This window comes from Pocillopora damicornis, chromosome 10 (assembly GCF_964200805.1).
Source record: "Pocillopora damicornis chromosome 10, jaPocDami1.2, whole genome shotgun sequence".
NCBI lineage: Eukaryota > Metazoa > Cnidaria > Anthozoa > Scleractinia > Pocilloporidae > Pocillopora > Pocillopora damicornis.
In genome coordinates this window covers 4496310-4512807 of record NC_142679.1, presented here as the reverse complement: position 1 = coordinate 4512807, position 16498 = coordinate 4496310, and the positions used below count along the sequence as shown (strand labels likewise).

General features: G+C 37.6%; 1 protein-coding gene across 1 annotated transcript in view; it reads right to left on the bottom strand.

The window, feature by feature from the left end:
• Positions 1–16498, bottom strand: part of LOC113669209 (dynein axonemal heavy chain 3) — a 51055-nt gene that overhangs the window by 31740 nt on the left and 2817 nt on the right. Inside the window, exons 6-31 of the mRNA XM_089184991.1 lie at positions 16111–16303; positions 15878–15953; positions 15183–15302; positions 14932–15057; positions 13939–14134; positions 13366–13419; positions 13112–13237; positions 11929–12065; positions 11549–11654; positions 10737–10915; positions 9990–10174; positions 9634–9757; positions 8589–8655; positions 8307–8393; positions 7642–7786; positions 7061–7272; positions 6441–6532; positions 5170–5284; positions 4329–4445; positions 3679–3732; positions 2843–2968; positions 2237–2373; positions 1896–2097; positions 991–1122; positions 594–668; positions 281–395 (exon numbers count right to left, since the gene is read on the bottom strand). Of these exons, the coding sequence (XP_089041117.1) occupies positions 281–395; positions 594–668; positions 991–1122; positions 1896–2097; positions 2237–2373; positions 2843–2968; positions 3679–3732; positions 4329–4445; positions 5170–5284; positions 6441–6532; positions 7061–7272; positions 7642–7786; positions 8307–8393; positions 8589–8655; positions 9634–9757; positions 9990–10174; positions 10737–10915; positions 11549–11654; positions 11929–12065; positions 13112–13237; positions 13366–13419; positions 13939–14134; positions 14932–15057; positions 15183–15302; positions 15878–15953; positions 16111–16303 (3298 nt within the window). The remainder of the gene's footprint in view (positions 1–280; positions 396–593; positions 669–990; positions 1123–1895; positions 2098–2236; positions 2374–2842; positions 2969–3678; positions 3733–4328; positions 4446–5169; positions 5285–6440; positions 6533–7060; positions 7273–7641; positions 7787–8306; positions 8394–8588; positions 8656–9633; positions 9758–9989; positions 10175–10736; positions 10916–11548; positions 11655–11928; positions 12066–13111; positions 13238–13365; positions 13420–13938; positions 14135–14931; positions 15058–15182; positions 15303–15877; positions 15954–16110; positions 16304–16498) is intronic.

Below are 16498 nucleotides of genomic sequence, written 5' to 3'. Positions count from 1 at the left end.
GATAAGTAGAAAAAGGGGGCACTGTGGTACACAACCAATCAAAGAAGACGATTATACATCTCGTGGTAAAAACTACACTTCTCTGATTGGTTGTGTGCCATGGTGTCCCCTTGTACTACTCATATTACCTTTTTCGAAAGAAGGAAACCTCATGAAAAAGTTTGGTAAGTTGGCATAATCAATACAAAACAAGAATTCTTGACGATGAGGTAAAAATGGAATAAGGATCCGTTTAGTCTTAAATTTCCCACCAGCAGAAACAGATAACTGAATTTCTTACCATGCACGTCAATTACAGTGAGTGCACCAAGCGTGATCCTGATACCAGAATCCAGTTTCCCTCGGACAAGGGCAACAATGGTCTCGATCTGAGAATTAGACTTGGCAAGGTAATTCTGAAAAGATACACATACAACTGAATCAACGACGGTAGAAGGTCATGGTATCTGCCGCAGGGATTATAAAAATAGAAAGCAGTTTCGGCTGAAGTTCGGGTTAAAGCTAAGGAGTATAATGGATATTAATCCACAAAAGGGTAGGTGTACCACTAGAAAGCGGTGCTTCTTAGTGCGCAGTTCAAAATCGCGCATTACCTTTAAGCCATCTTTCTCCAGTAGGGCTTGTGAAACTTCGGAAGTCCAAAATATACCGCTACAAGCCAAAATGATCTAAGGAAATCAAAATTCAAGTACATCCATAAATTGTTACACTTTTCATTTGTACACATCTTCTCGAAAGTAACCCAAACCACTTAACTTCCTAGATTTACGGTCAATGCGATCAAGACAAATTAAACAATATGTAATTTTCATTGTACGACAAAGTTAGTTGAATCAAACGAAAATGCACTGCTATTTGTTTCAGTTAAATCTTAAATATCTCAAATTCCAAACAGAGGGGAAAATTTGTTAACAAAACTTAGTTAACTTAGAAAAGAAAAAAGGCCTGGACAATTTTCCAGTGGGTGAAATTAACTCTACGCTGTCTTACCTGCCCAGGCCACTCTTGGACCCACTTGCCCCGAGGAGTCTGGTTATAGGCATTTACTGCATCTTCTGTGACTTTCTTGAGACTGTTGATCATGACTTCTTCAACTTGAATCAGCCACTTCTCTACCATTCCCTACAAAAAGATAACAACAGCACTTTGAATCATCTTGATAACACCCAAATATGCATTTACAGTTACAAAGCAGCGAGAAGTTGGTAAGGTATGTGCAAAACGTCATACATAATTCTGCTTTCTACAAACTAGCCCTTAAAAAGATCCGATCTATGGGACTTCTAAATATTAAATTATCACTGAGATTCTAGCCGAATCATACATTTAAGAAAAGCTTCTAGTGCGTGACTATCCGTAAGAAATCTATTGATTAGCACTTCTCAGTGATTCTCCTAATTAAACTCGACAAGGCATTCGTAGATGAAACACTGACAGATGGAATGAAGGCGTGAAATTTGAGTGAAAAGTTTAAGTAGTATCAAGAATCATTCCCTTGAAATAGTTGGTACTAAGTATTGAGTTTTTAGATGTAGCACCTACGAAGTGAAAGCTATTTCAAATTATTCTTCGATAAACTTTTCCAATTTTGCATATTTTGAAAAATGTATTTTAGAATTCACTTCTGAGCTGTTCGACGTCTTATTCACTTTTTCAGCTATTGTTTAGGAAATTACAACACAACTACCTCATGACCGAGATAACTACGATGACACCGGAAATTTTTGGATGTACAGAAGTAACCAATGGATCAAAGTCGGTATCTGAGCATTTGCGTACCTGCCCCTCCCCTAACTCAAGAAACAGTCAACCGATAACAAGTTAGGATTATCTTAGGTTAAAGAGGGGTAGGTGGGCAGTTGCTGAAATACTGATACCGATCCATAACCATATACCTTAGCTTTGGCTGGGATGATTTTAGTGGAGAAGGGAACAGTTTCATTCTCAGCGCTGATCATTCCCACCACTTCCTGATCCTCTGTGAACTCAAGTCTTGCTATTCCCTCGAAACATTTCTTCAGATGCGGCTGTACTCGTAGAGGATCTTTGGTTTCTGACAAGATCTCCAACAACTCGTCATTTGATAAGAAGAAAAACCTAGCAAATAATTAAAACAAATTTAAAATTAACCAGTATCCGAGGTTCAGTGGTTCGATTTCTCAAGACGACTTAGATTATTTTTCTGTTCCACGCTGCTAGCAAAATGAATTAGCTGATCGTTTAATCGTTATTTTACCTCGGAAAGAAGAGCTGTTTCTTCTCCAGATAGGCATTAAGACCCTTCTGAATCTCCTCAAGCAGTTGATTAGCCTCGTTCAGTCTTCCCAACATGTTGGGCTGAGCCGTAGCCACAAGCACTTGTGTATCTTTTCCCTGGTAAAAAAACGCTCCATATCAGTGCCACCATGAAACCCAATCATACCAATGATACTTTACTCTCTTAATACCTGAACAAAACTTCATAAGAAAGCACAATTTGATTAGGAGTCCCAAAGCACTGACCAATGAAATATAAGCCGTCAGTCACAACAAAAGTAAGTAACAATGAACACCGAAACTGAAAATATGCAAATTGCTTGGTACCCGCGAAAAGCTGGCGAGTGACTAGGTCGCGATTAGTTTAAATTTTGCATCTGATTAGCAGAGGTAACCCGAGTTCTCCAGGCCAAGAACAGAGCGAAGCAAGCAAAATGAATGTAATCCAGGATTAATTTTCACACTTAACCGACAACTGGTCTCCGAAACCGAGAAAAGCTACAAAGGGGAAGCTTCAAACCATATCTAGGAAAGACTGTTTCTTAGACAATATATCAGTTTTAATAGTTAAAACACACTAACTCACCGCTTCACTCATGATGTCTTTCCAGTAACTGTCTACAATTCCAAACTTTCTTCCCTCCTCGGGCATCTGTGCCATGATATCCTCTGAGCTAAAAATCGGTTCCAGGTACAACCATGTGGCCTGACACTAAAATAAACATATCCACAAGGATATCAAGGATGTTTATTCAGACGACACAAAAGGGTCAGCCTGACAAGTACCTTTGTAAATCACAATTCAGTTCAACGCTTTTTTAGTGGACTTTCCGCATTGTAACTTTTCTTAAACTCGTAAGTGTTGTTTCATATTTATCGATAGGGTTAAACCCCTCCAAAACGCACCTATTGCAGCTGAAAATATTTCCTGTAAAATCTTATAAAAATGGTGACAACAACTGAAGAAAACGTTGGACAAAGCTTTAACAAAAGTTGAAAGATCTTTCGTTATAAAAATCTCACATCAACAATTTCGCATAAAAACTTCTTGTAAAAATCACTTTTAATAATCATTTCGCGTTCGTGATCACAGTACCAAATAACCGTAAAGGTGTCGCCATAGGCTTGTAAGTAACTCCTGCACAGTTTACAATACATTCCGTTATACACCGGTTCTTAAAGTCTGGCCATTTGTTCAAGAGTCTCTAGAACTACCATACTAAAATTTGTGTGACATCCATCCAAGCTAGGCTCTAAGAAAAAGAACCGGCTACCAGACAACTTTGGTCTCAGAAATTTAGAGAGATCAGTTCAAAAAAGCCCTAATACAGAAAAGTTCTCTAAGTTGTCAAAAGATAAAGGTAGTCGTCTGTGGTACCCATGTTTTGATAAAGCACAGTCCCAATCAATAAAATAACAAACCTTGAGCCATGCATCAATGATATCTTGCATTTCAATGAGCCTTTCGCACCATTCCTAAAAGCCAACGAGCAAAAATTACGCTCAGGACTGACTTCATAGAACAGATTCTTTCGGGCATCAAATATCTCGTGTAAAATGAGAGATCGTATAATTTCGACAAGCATCGAAGCACATGTGACATACACCCTCGGTCATCTTGACTCCCACCAATTTCCAATTTCAGTCTTCCTGTTCCCTCTCTCCTCCCCTTTACAGCATTTGTCAAACTTGGTACACCTTTAGATTCTTATGATGTATATGGAAAATTACAAGCGTCTGATTGGCTGGAAACGAGTGCATTTTTCATCTACACGAATGCAAAGTTGTAACGCAAATGTAAATTACAAAAAGCGCGCGCTGTCAAAATTTCGTCTCTCTTGATATTCTGTGATTTGTTTTTCATGAAAATTATTAACAAGTAATTACATGATTTCGAGTGCAATTTGGTGTAAATAAGCACCTGTAAAGACTAAAAACTGCACTCGCGATCAACACAACTAGTCTTTTATCAACTCAGCAGACTTCTCCAATATCATTTCAATGTCCAGTAAGTATGTTCACAATATTGAAGGAATTGATGTGTCTGTAAAGTTGCCTATAAATTAACGAACCTTAATGTCTGCCTCAAAAGGTTTAATAAACGGAGAACCACTCATGGTCTGTGCTTTGACAATATGATCATCAAGCAACAGCTGAATATCATCCACAGCGGACAGGATTGACACACCCTGTGGAGAAAAATATCCAAATGGTTATTTGAAATATCACTGTCTGACTTCAAGTCATTAATAAAACATCAATAATTTGCTCAATACAAGAATGAGAACAACTACGGAGAATGCACGAGCAGCTGTAAATGATATTGTGAAGAGGACATATTTTTCAAAATATTCTGTAGGATACACTTCTTGTTTTGAACAAAATTAAACAACCAAGACGTACATCTTACCGTTCAAGTTTGCACTTGAACGTAGCCTCAAGTCTGTATAATAGTATTACGAACAAAGACAAGAACGATGTGGATGAAGAAAGAGATAACAAGAGACTAACAGAAAACGTCGTGAATATGAAAGCGATCTTCGTAGTAATGAACACTATGTAAGCAGTAGTGAAAATAAGGCCTGTACAGGATTTGAACCCATGACCTCTACGATACCGTACAGGCCTGAAATTTTTTCAGGCCTTATTTTCACTACTGCTCAAGTAGTGTTCATGACTGCAAAGTTCACTTCTTTATCCGCAGTTCACATAAATGATTTTCATACATTCACAGTCAGAAAATGTCGTCAAAAGTAAGAAGTAAGGAGGAAGTAGAGAAATAAAAGGATGATGAGGATGAGGATGCTGGTGACGATGATGATCACGATAATAAGAAGAATGTTAACGATGGTGATGAGGAGGAGGAGGACGATAATGAAAATGTGAACAATATCAATGCTAAAAATAACTCACCGTGTCTCTGTAGGGAATGAGTTCAAAGTACATATCTTTCCACTCAACCTTCATTTTCTCCATGGCCTTTTCCAGACCAAACTCCTTGCTGGCCGCACCACTTATCTCATCAAGTCTGTAGAAGAACAAGTCAACACGATTAAGTATCACAGTTTAACCTTTTACAAGATGCATATTCTCCATACTGTTCTCTGTACATTCCCTACGGTGATAACAAGGAGAATTTGTCAAACAATCAAGAGCTTCATTAGTTGCTGATTAATCCATTTATTCTCGGGACCTTACTGAGTGATTCAGGGCGTGAAATTAACTTTTTTTCCTCTGATAGCCACTTGGCTCCTAAATTCTTCAAAGTGGTAGCCAATTTAAAAAAAAGTTGGTCGCCATTTTCAAAGACAGACAAAACCCTTTTTTACGCTGCAAGCGTTCTACATAGACCCTCCAAAATTAGGTTGGGGAAAAGATCTTTAACGTACTACAAAGTGGACATTAGGATGGATGATATACAACGCTCAAGCTCACCTAAATCCAAGATGGCGATCGAGTTTCAAGTGCGGCGTTTTAGAAACAAACTCAACGGGGAAGTTTGCCGCGGATTTATCTTTGCAAATCTTTTTTAATTCACTATATCTCTTAGTAAGGTTATGATGAAACATTCAAGTCGCCAATTTGGCAACTAATTTTCAGAATTTGGTCGCCAAAGTGAAAAATTTAGTCGCATTGGCGCCTGTATTAGGCGCAATTTCACACCCTGACGCCCTCTCCTTAAAGTAACTAAGTTACTGTAAGGAGAAATTAGATGATAGTCTCTCTAGGGGGTCAAAAGGTTAAAACATTGTCGGAACTCATGATAGAGTGCTTTCCGATGATGTCGTAAAAGTAAAATAAAAGCATCACAAAGGCCAATCAAAACAAAGAAAATATTTTAAAGAGCCTATGAGAAATACGTTGGCGGCCTGGGACGAGTTTCGATTGATTTTAATTTGCCTTTGAAAGGCTACGCGTATCGTTGGACTTTTTAAGCCCAATCTCAGAACTAAAACGATTGCAATCCCGAATTACTGTTAACACTCGATTTTAAATTGCTCTAAAGCTTGAACCATCAAGTAACAAGAATACCGTGTATGAATATACATGATATTTATGTACGAGACAAGTTAATACTAACAAAGTTCAACATAAGTAGGTACAATGTAAGCTAGTGAAGTGCCATTCTTAAATGACTCTCACAACTAGGCAGGCAAATAAACCACTAATACAGACATCCTTACTTTTCAGTGAACTTGTGAAGATTGTATTCCAGCATATTACAGAGGGAGGTCGTTGGCTCAGGTTTGATGTCAAACCCGACAACTTCACTCATCTGAAAAAACAACGTTATGTCTCATTAGGAGCTACACAGAAATCTAAGAGGCTGTTGAAAGGGCACTTATGCGAATAAGAGACCTTCATATTACTACAAGGTGACTCCAATTCACTTATTTTGTTTTATGTTCGTACACTTAAAACTGGTACAAAATCCCACGTTGGGACAAATCGTGAAGATGCTGGTTTACTCCAGTTTCTGTACCGGCGTCCTACTGTTTTAAATGCCTTTTAAACTTACGCTCAATTCAGAGAAGGTAGCAGATAAAATGTTTGTGCAAACTTATGCTTCTTGTCTGAAATTGATTTCTCATCAGCTCAAATTGTTGGCGCATAAGCCGTGAGTTTACAAGTCCACCTAACACTGCTCACAATTTTATAAGCTCAAGTAACAAACAAGAATTACACGGTGTGTTCCCTTCCTTTCCCGCTGACATGAAAGGAAGCTACACGCCGAGATGCTAACTTATTACCCAAACTTATCTTGCTACGTTATTGCCACGAATTTAAGAAAAAACTCAGGTACCTGTTCCCAGTGTCGTTCTCTCAATCCTGGATTACAAATGATCTGCAACAGTGGAATGTGAACTTTAAACTTGTCCACCTTACTTTTAACACTATCAGCCACTCGTCTGGGGCCTGGGGCATCACTAAATGTCTTGGTCAGTTTCAGTACTGTTCTGTACATGCCACCAATTTCCTCCTCAACCTCCTCTGCATTTATGTCCGTAAATGGACCTTTAAAGCAAAAACAAAACAAAAACATCAATGTCATAGCCTTGTACAAAGTGCTTTTCGTGTATCCAGAAACAAAGCCTAGAAGAATTCTAACAGCCAATCAGAGAACACCTTTATACCACAAGGAGCCAATGAGGACACGAAGTAAGTACAAGCTAAAAAGCGCGACAAAATGCTAGCGCTGTTTGTGTTCAACAACCAAACCTGGCGTAATAAAACAACCAATCAGAGCGAAGCTTGACACCCAAAGGAGCCAATGGGACCATGAAGTATAAGCACACGCTAAAAGAGCGGGAAACTGCTTGCACTTTTCAATTTGATGGTTGTCATACAGAGTAGCCATCAAATAAAAGAAAAACACATTGTTACCATTGAGCCAAGCCTCATTCTTGTTGTGGAAAGACAGCGTTGTCCTCCACAGTTTGTCGTACGGTTCTTTGTATGCAATCATAGCTTGAAGTATTGGGAACTGTGTGGCCTCAAATTCCAGTAATTCTTCTTCAGTATTTAATTGCTTTGAAAAATCAAATAATAGACATGTTATTTCTAGACATCTAACATTAGTAAGTTTGCGGCATTTTACTGTTACTGACTCTGTAAAAACATGTAATTCAAGGAAGCACATAGTCATTCCTCCAATTGATGAGAAACCCTCTTCTTTGAGAGATTCCTTAAGTCTCACTAACGACTTTTTTTGACACATTTCTCCAATCGCCCTGAAATGTAACCAGCCGCATTAACCCTTTCAGTCCCCCGAGAGTGACTGGCATCAAACATCTCCCTTATATTGCCCTAACTCAAACATTAAGGTCATGGAAATAAAGGAAATGATTTCCAATTAAAGAAACTCTAGATTGTTAAACAAATTCTCCTTGTCAGCATATTAGGAAATGTGGAGAAAACAGTATGGAGAATATGCACATTGACGTTAAGGTGTAAGGGGTTAAATCGGGATGTTCTTTCGGCACATAAAACAAAAACAGATTATGGTCAATCGTTTCATACACAGATGTAAACAAGTGAACAAAACATACAATCAATTCCTCCTGCGCTTTTTTCAGTGATTCCTCAAGTTCATCGAGCTTCTCAACGTTCTTTTTCATCTCATCAGCTGCCATGATCTAAAGAGAGAAGAAAAAAATAAAATCATTCTAGTATCATTTTGCAAAGGACTAAACACAGAGAAAAGTCACTGAAACATTATTTCTCCTGACCACTCTCAGGTGTGTGCCCATCATATGAGTACAATTAAAAAATAAACTTGTAATAGTTTAATATATTTAAAATAAGTTTAATAGTAAAAAGTTCAAGCTTGCCTCTTTCTTCCTAAAGGCTTCAACTTCTTTGTTGTATCCATTGAGTTTCTCTTCAAACGCCTTGACTCTGCATAGAGAACATATCAGGGATTTTTTAATATGCGCTTGAACATACTTTACAATTTTTTTTTGTGGGCAATTTGTGATATCGAGAAAAATGTTTTTCGTCTTGTCACAAGCGTGGGACTAAGAAAAAATTCTGAGTCCACATGAGGAATCGAACCTCAGATCTTCGGATTCCGCGCACCGATGCTCTATCACTGAGCCACAGAGACTCTATGGTGAGCGAGGTCTATTACGAAGTTCATATGACACGCGGCCTGCATACAGCTAGGATCAGCAATGTCTATAGCGTCATGTTAGTAAATAGAATAAGAGAGATGGCAAGTTTTGAGCTCGGTAAAGAAATAGAGAAAGATGATATCTTTTGCCAACGTTAATCGTGTTGTACAGTCACAGTGATGATAATGACACTTTATAGCACCTTATACTTACGGTTCACATGTAACACGCATATGTAATAACAGATTATTTCACGAACATCGTAAGTTAAAAGAGTTTCACAATGCTTATGGTTAAAGTTTCAAAATGAAAAATATATTATTTCAACTGTCTTTCGATATTTCATGTACAGTTTGCATAATATTCAATAAGTAAACTTTTAGTCATTGCTGAGTTTCATCAATTAGCCGCTTAGAAATCACCTAATATTGTAGAGTTCATTATCTGAGTAACATGTCTTTTACTCCAGACACCCAAGGGGGCGAGTTTCTAAAGAAACTGTGGTGCTGCGTCAGTGAGGGTACTACAAGATAATTTGGTGTTATTAACTGAGTTGATAACGTAAATTGGCCACTGTAAAGATTTTCCAAAGCTGACGTTTCGAGCGATAGACCTTCGTCAGATATGGCAGCCAAACATAGAGAAATATTGTTGTGAGTGTTTCCTAAAAAAATTGTACCTTCACTGCGGAATATGGTCTTAAACAACTTTACGCATCGAATAATTTTCAAAACAACTAACCAAAGAGAGAGACAAAACTCACTTTCTTTTGACTTCATCCATAGCCAGATCCTTCCTGTGTCCTATTCGGTTTTTGCTGAGTTCAAAGATTTTCTGAATATGTTCGGGCCAGTGAAATACAGTGCTGTTCAGTTTTAGGTCTTCGTCTGTAGTTGAAATCACGACATAATAATGAAAAAAATAATAGTCTAACCATCGTACGCCTCAAATAAAACTTTACAACTTCATCTGATCTTCATGAAATTGCCCAAACTAAGCATTGCTCTTCACCACGGTCAAAACACAATCACCGACAAGTTTCTTTAGTATTACTCTGACCAGCACCCACCCTTTTTGGACGTGTTTAAAAAAAAAAAACTAAAAAGAATTTGAACATACATGGAAGTGTAGCATAATCAAGTAAAAACAGCAGCCTCTCTCCAGCCTCATCAACAGCAGTCTGTAAGTTGACGACAGTAACAGAACTGGCATTCTCCAAGAACTGGGTCAGTGCTACCAAGTCACTTGTGTTATCTGGTATCTCCTGCACCTTGTCTGATATCTCATCATACGATTTACACAACCTGTACATAAAGAGGCCTACGTCAACCATCAAGTCCGAAGGCCTACAATACTTGGCCAGCTACGGCAAATATCGACATCACTTTAATCATGGCTACTTACAATGCAATACTGTACATGAACTACTAGCAAGAGAGGATGAAAAACTCTCTGCTACTTTCAAAACCCGGTTACAGTAAACTACGACAATGTAAAATTTCATCTTAAAAATCCAAAGGCTCTTCCCGTGTACAATGATCCGCATCTCGCAATTCTATCAGAGCAATATACGTAGCTAGCATGTTCAAAAACCAAATCATCAACACATTAGCGACTCTTTGACGTACTCTTCATCGCTCCACACTCAACTTTTTTTCGGTGATCTAAATGATCACAAAGTGGTCACCAGAAGTAAAAATTTTATCGCAGAAAAACAAAAACGCTTCGCATAAAAATAACATATCTTTCTACTTAACAGCCCAGTACACAAGCCGCTAAATTGGCAACTCGTGCTTGAAACTCCAGCTTGAAACGCAGCCCTAATTTGAGTAGGAAGGGTAAAAGGGAACTGAATGAAGTTCGTACCCTCTATTTTTGTCCCTGTTCTGATCCACAACATATTGTATCATTCTGTCAGCCAGTCGTGCAGCACGGGCAGATAGTTCCTGGTTGACATCATCACAATTCAAACAGAGCATATTTAGAGGAACAGTAATATGTAAGGAGGCAATCTTCTTGGACAGGTTCAGGTAGGAATCAATTTTCTGCAAAAAAAAAAAAAGATTTTGGTTATTCATTGTGGCGACATACAAAAATGACAAAACATTTTTGTTCATGTGTAGATGTAGTCACCACTGATGTGGATCAGGAAAGGGGACGTGGTGACAATTTTGGCAACGTCAGTAATTTTAAACTCAGCCAGTTTCGTTGCAATCAGCATTCACAAAATTTTTACTTGAATGTGCCATTTATGAGCTCACATAATGCTAAATTTCCTCTACCTTTTATAATCAGCATTCACACCATTTTTTCTTTATTGTGTCAATAAGATCTCACAAATGTTAAACTTCCTCTACCTGTTACAATCAACATTCACAACAATTTTTCTTTAAAGTGTCAATAACAGCTCCCAAAATGCTAAATTTCCCTGCACAGAATTCCATACTGTAATGCATTCTTTAATTTTGCATATGAATTGTTTCCCCTTGCCACAATTTACCAAAACGTAAAATTATGCCACTCATTTAATTGTAGTAGCAATCTCTCTCGGATACAGAAAAGAAAGTGATTAACTTAGCAGTGGTAAGCACAAGGCTTATTATTCATTGACCATGAGTATAAATGTGTTCATGTACATACATCTTGTTGTTAACTACAAACAACTACAAACTTAGTACCTTGGATAAAGCCAACAAAACTGGCTCATCTTGAATGAAAGTGTTAATCTCTGTGTCAGCTTTGTTGTTAAGCAAGTCCTGATATTTCTTGTATGTGTTTAGATACCTGGAATACAGAATGCATGTAATCAATTCATTAACAGATGTTCCAGTAGACACTTGTGCTGGTAACAGACTGCAAGTATCAGCCTTCTTTCTGGGAAGAAAAGATGAAAGTGACCATACCCCCATAGTAAGGTAATAGATAACATCATATCAGGGTAATAAATGGGACATAACTTTGTTTATTACCCTGACATGAATTTGATTACTACCCTGACATGACTTTGACCTGACTTGACTTATTTTAATTACACACTATGAATAACATTTGCACATACTTTTGAGGTCCAACAGTGTTGAGTTTAAAGATATCAACAGCCTGATCCATGTAGTCCTGAACAAGAGCTTCATCAACATGTACAGAGCGCAGAAAAAGCTTTTTGTCTTTCATGTCAGGAAACAGTTCAATTTCAACCTGGGAGGAGAGGAAAACATGTTATTATCGATAAGGTGCATAAACAGTGTATTTCAACAAAACACCTATGTTTTCTTAATACAATTTGCCTCTTTTGAGTACTTGCAGTTCAATGATCTGGTAACAAAATTACGGCGTGAGGATGAGGCTAATTGGAAAGTCGCTTTTGTCAGTATAAAGAATAAAGTGCTGTGGTAGAGAAGATGAGCAAAAAGTTCTTGAATTTCAAAGTGGGAGAGTAAAAAAAAAATCATTTGCAAGAGAGGCATTAAGTGAAGTGATGGCAGCAAAGGAAAATATATATTTATGAAATTTCATAGTCACACAGATAGCCCCTGTGACTGGAAAGTGCCACTAAGAAGTTACTACCCACTAAAACACATGTAAATAAATACACAAAAGTTGCTCAATGCATTGGCAAATTCTAAACAATGCTCTGGACAAAACGTTCTGTCTTTGAAGCCGTTACTTCAGTTTTCCACCTAACTGTCACCTTCAGCTATTACCAGGTCCAATAGCTTTCTTCTGTGCTTTCAAGTGGCTGAGGACACATTTACTTGGAATTCCTGACAGTTGTCCAGTTTAAATTCACTCACAAATGTCCAAAAGTTAATACTAGAAATGAGTCAGTTTGGCTACAGGAAAGACTATCTATTTTACCGACTCTTGCTGCACTGCAATTATTTAGAAATTGGCATATTTTAACAAGGGGGCTATGCCATCAGATGTCATTTCGGTTTCCATAGCACTAAGTAGTAAGGACTAGTGCTACATGACCCCAATTGGGTTGCTTGTCCATCCAAGGTTACCCTCCAGCAGAATCCCTTGGTTGCCAGTATCAATTTCTGCTCCAAGCCAGAGAGGGACACTGTGAGGACAAAGTGTCTTGCCTACAAACACAGCACAATAACCTGGCCAGGGCTTCAATCTTCACCTTCCATCTTCCATCTTCACCTTCTTCTTCTGTCCAGAGTCCAGTGAGGTACACACCCAACCATGCCATAACCACCACACCTTTTTATCCTTGCACAACATTTTCTACTTACCCTAGGTAGGTCTTCAGCATTTTGAACAATGTCTGTCAGCAGTCTGAGCAAGATATCCCGTAACTCTCTGAATGGAGGATCAAATGTCAACTTTCCACTGTCAATTTTCAGCTGAACAATCATAATCTAGTCAAAAAGAAACAGAATTTTATAGTCTAAGCTCTGGGTTGTTGAATTACACTTTTCATAAAACAGATCATAAAAAATGTTCATAACCATTCAATAGAATTCAAAAGGGAAAAATCTCAGCTCACCTCAGTCATGACATATCGAAGGTCTGAGTAATTTTCTCCAAAGTCATTCCCATCCTAAATAAGGAGTATGTTGTTAAATAATTATAAACAAATTATATAATTTCATGTAACACTCTTCTGAGGTACATTGATAAAAATACATTTACCAGTTCATGAAGTAAGTAACATGAGTCTTGAAAGGAAGTGATTCTTTAAAACATAAAAAACTTATTTTTAGTGAAAAAAATAAAAACCAGAGGAGATTAGGAACAGCCTTTGAAGAGAATTTCCAGTAATATTCATTCAATGAACTAAAAACTGTACACCCTGTAATTGGTCATTGCCTTTATTAAGGAAAATCAGTGGCAGATGCTATAGATTTTATAAGCCTCTTGGCAGGCTTTATTACGAGCCTTCAAAGCTTCTTTATCCTCAATCGTAAGTTGAAATTTTACCATTCTTGCACATTAACATGGCCATGAACACTAATTCAGATGCATGTAAGTATTGACAACTAAGCTGGGAAGTTATATAAGAGGTCGTCGGATTTTCTTTTTATCTGTAAATTTTTCATTTACTCTGAGTGTCATTTACCTTGTACATGCTTAGAAACCTGACAAAGTCTGCAAGGGAATTGATGACTAAACTTCGAAGTTGTGTTGACATGAGAGCCGCAAGACATGCAAAGAACTGCTGCACAAGAGTAGCAGATTCACCCTCAGAACTTGGCACTAAGTGCATCCACTCCTGGCGTTGTTCAATAAGGATTTTGGCACAAGCAGGAATCCACCTAATTTCAAGTATAAAGAAAGAACTTCTTTGAATTATCCAATCTCACAGAACAAGTAGTCAAGATAAAAACCACCAGACTGTACAAGTATTGATTAAAATTGGTGGAACATGCAATGGGTCAGAGGTTTAACTGTACTGGATTCCAGTTTGAGAGGTCTGGATTTCAGTGTTCACTCTCGTACCATGCACATCTCCACCCTGGAATATAAATAAGTTACACCAAATGGTAAAGGGAAAAAAAAATGATCCTTGAAGTTGGGAGTGAGGCCACCTTATTTTATTTTGACCCACTCTCACTGCAAGGCTGCTTTGCTTAGTTGGGAACTCTCACTTACTACCTGTATCTAGGTGGCACAGGTTCTAATCTCATCAGAGCCCAAATTTTTTCAGGACTTTTTTCTTTGGTTTTTTAAACCGCAGGTCACTTACAGGGTTTATTTTGCTTCTTTTACATCAAGGTCAAAAATATGATTGTAATGTTAATTCAATTGTGAAGAAATGGGAAATCCAAAAAAATACCACAGAGTTATTACCTATGATGACCTCAGATATCATCCATAGGGAGAATACATATACAGACTTCAATTTGCTTCATGCCAAAGATAGCAGAAGTTAGTCCCAGGGAATAAGTCCTAGGAAATTGGGTCTTGTGGATGAGTCCCTTTTGGGATGGATAATTCCCTTGGATAAGTTAGCCTCTAAAACTTGGTCTGTGGTTTAATACTGAATACAAAATAACAACTTAAAATATAATATGTTGGAGGAGAAACTATTGCTGATGCTACCATTACTTACTTTCTTTTAAGGAATTCTCTTGTCTTTGCACACTGCTGTTTAACAAGTAATTCAAACTCTGCTGGTGTAACAGGAAGCCCTGATGCAAGTAGCTGGTCTCCATCCACAAAACGCACCTCAGAGAAACTGAAGGAAAAAAAGTAAAAGAAAGGATTGTGACACAATTGGAAAGATATGTGTATATAGATCCCATATCTATCATCAGTTAAAGGAAGATAATTATATAAATGATGACAATTTAACTCACATACCTGTCATACCAGAGGTTCTGAATCTTCATCATCACTGGGTTGGTGATAAACAAGTTCTTTGTACAGGCCTCTTTCGCTGATCGATACGAATTGTGCCATGGAACAGGAGCTCTAACAGTCCTATAAGTATATATTGTTCAAAATAAAATTTAATCATCAAAAATTTGGTGTCATTCTTCTAATAGCCTGACTTGTGTATAGCATGTGTCAAACCATCAGACAAGTGTGCACATGTAGTTTCACATTCAGATTGTACGAATGACTAAAAGAATGATGAATGAAGGAGTTCTTCACACTTGTGAGGTATGGAACCCAAGGATATTCATAGGAGCTGTGTTGCTTAACACATTGCATTATGCCAGAAGCAATTATATGTTATGCTTTTGATTATGCATTAATATGTATACAGCTATTTTGAGGTGGAATAAATACTCAGCATAGTATTTTCAGTTACAATATAATGAACTGGTCATTTCAGCAAGTCATACTCAACTCCCCAGCCTGCCTAAATCTATGCTGTAAAACAAAGTTTGTTCCCTAAATTTCTTCACAATTACCAACAATTTGTATTAAGTAACTGGGATGAACAGCATCTTTTCAGGTTGAAGTTACATTATTCCTCTCAATTTTAATCATAACTATGATTCAATATTCATTATTTTGTAGACACAAAGTCAATTCAGTGGAATAAGTACCTCTGAGGAAAAGGTTTTGGTATTTCTTTGATGTGTAGTCTTTGTCTTTCACTAGGATCCATGAGAATATAGTCAACTACAAGACCAAAAAAATTAACAATTATTGTTCATCAAAAGAAAATGGCATTTTGCCAGTTATAGTGTTATACTGAGAAAAACTGTTGATTGCGTAGTGCACTAAGACTATTTGGGTACAAATTTGACTGTATAACTCTAATCTCCCTTGAACTCACCAATAGACTTGCGTACACTGAAGTCATAGTCTCCGCCAACTTCTTGCTTGAGTTTTGTTATAAGCGGATCAAGTTCAGCATTTCTTGCTAGTTTATCAGGGATTCTTTTTTGCACTATTCTCTCCATAATTTCTTGATCCTGTGCTGCAAGGGAGTGATCAGGTACTCCACGGGAAATGTAGTACTGGTAACGCTGTACAAATGAACAGTCATTAATATTTGGTTTATCAGTAATTTATAAAATGGATGGAAGGGTTAGCTATATAACCAAGCAGCCTGTTCACTATGTAAATTATCCTGGAACATTTTGCCAAATTCTTCCTTCCAAACATCATGTCTAACTGTGAGGACACTGTTGTAAGCTTCAAGGGCAGGCTTTAGACATTTA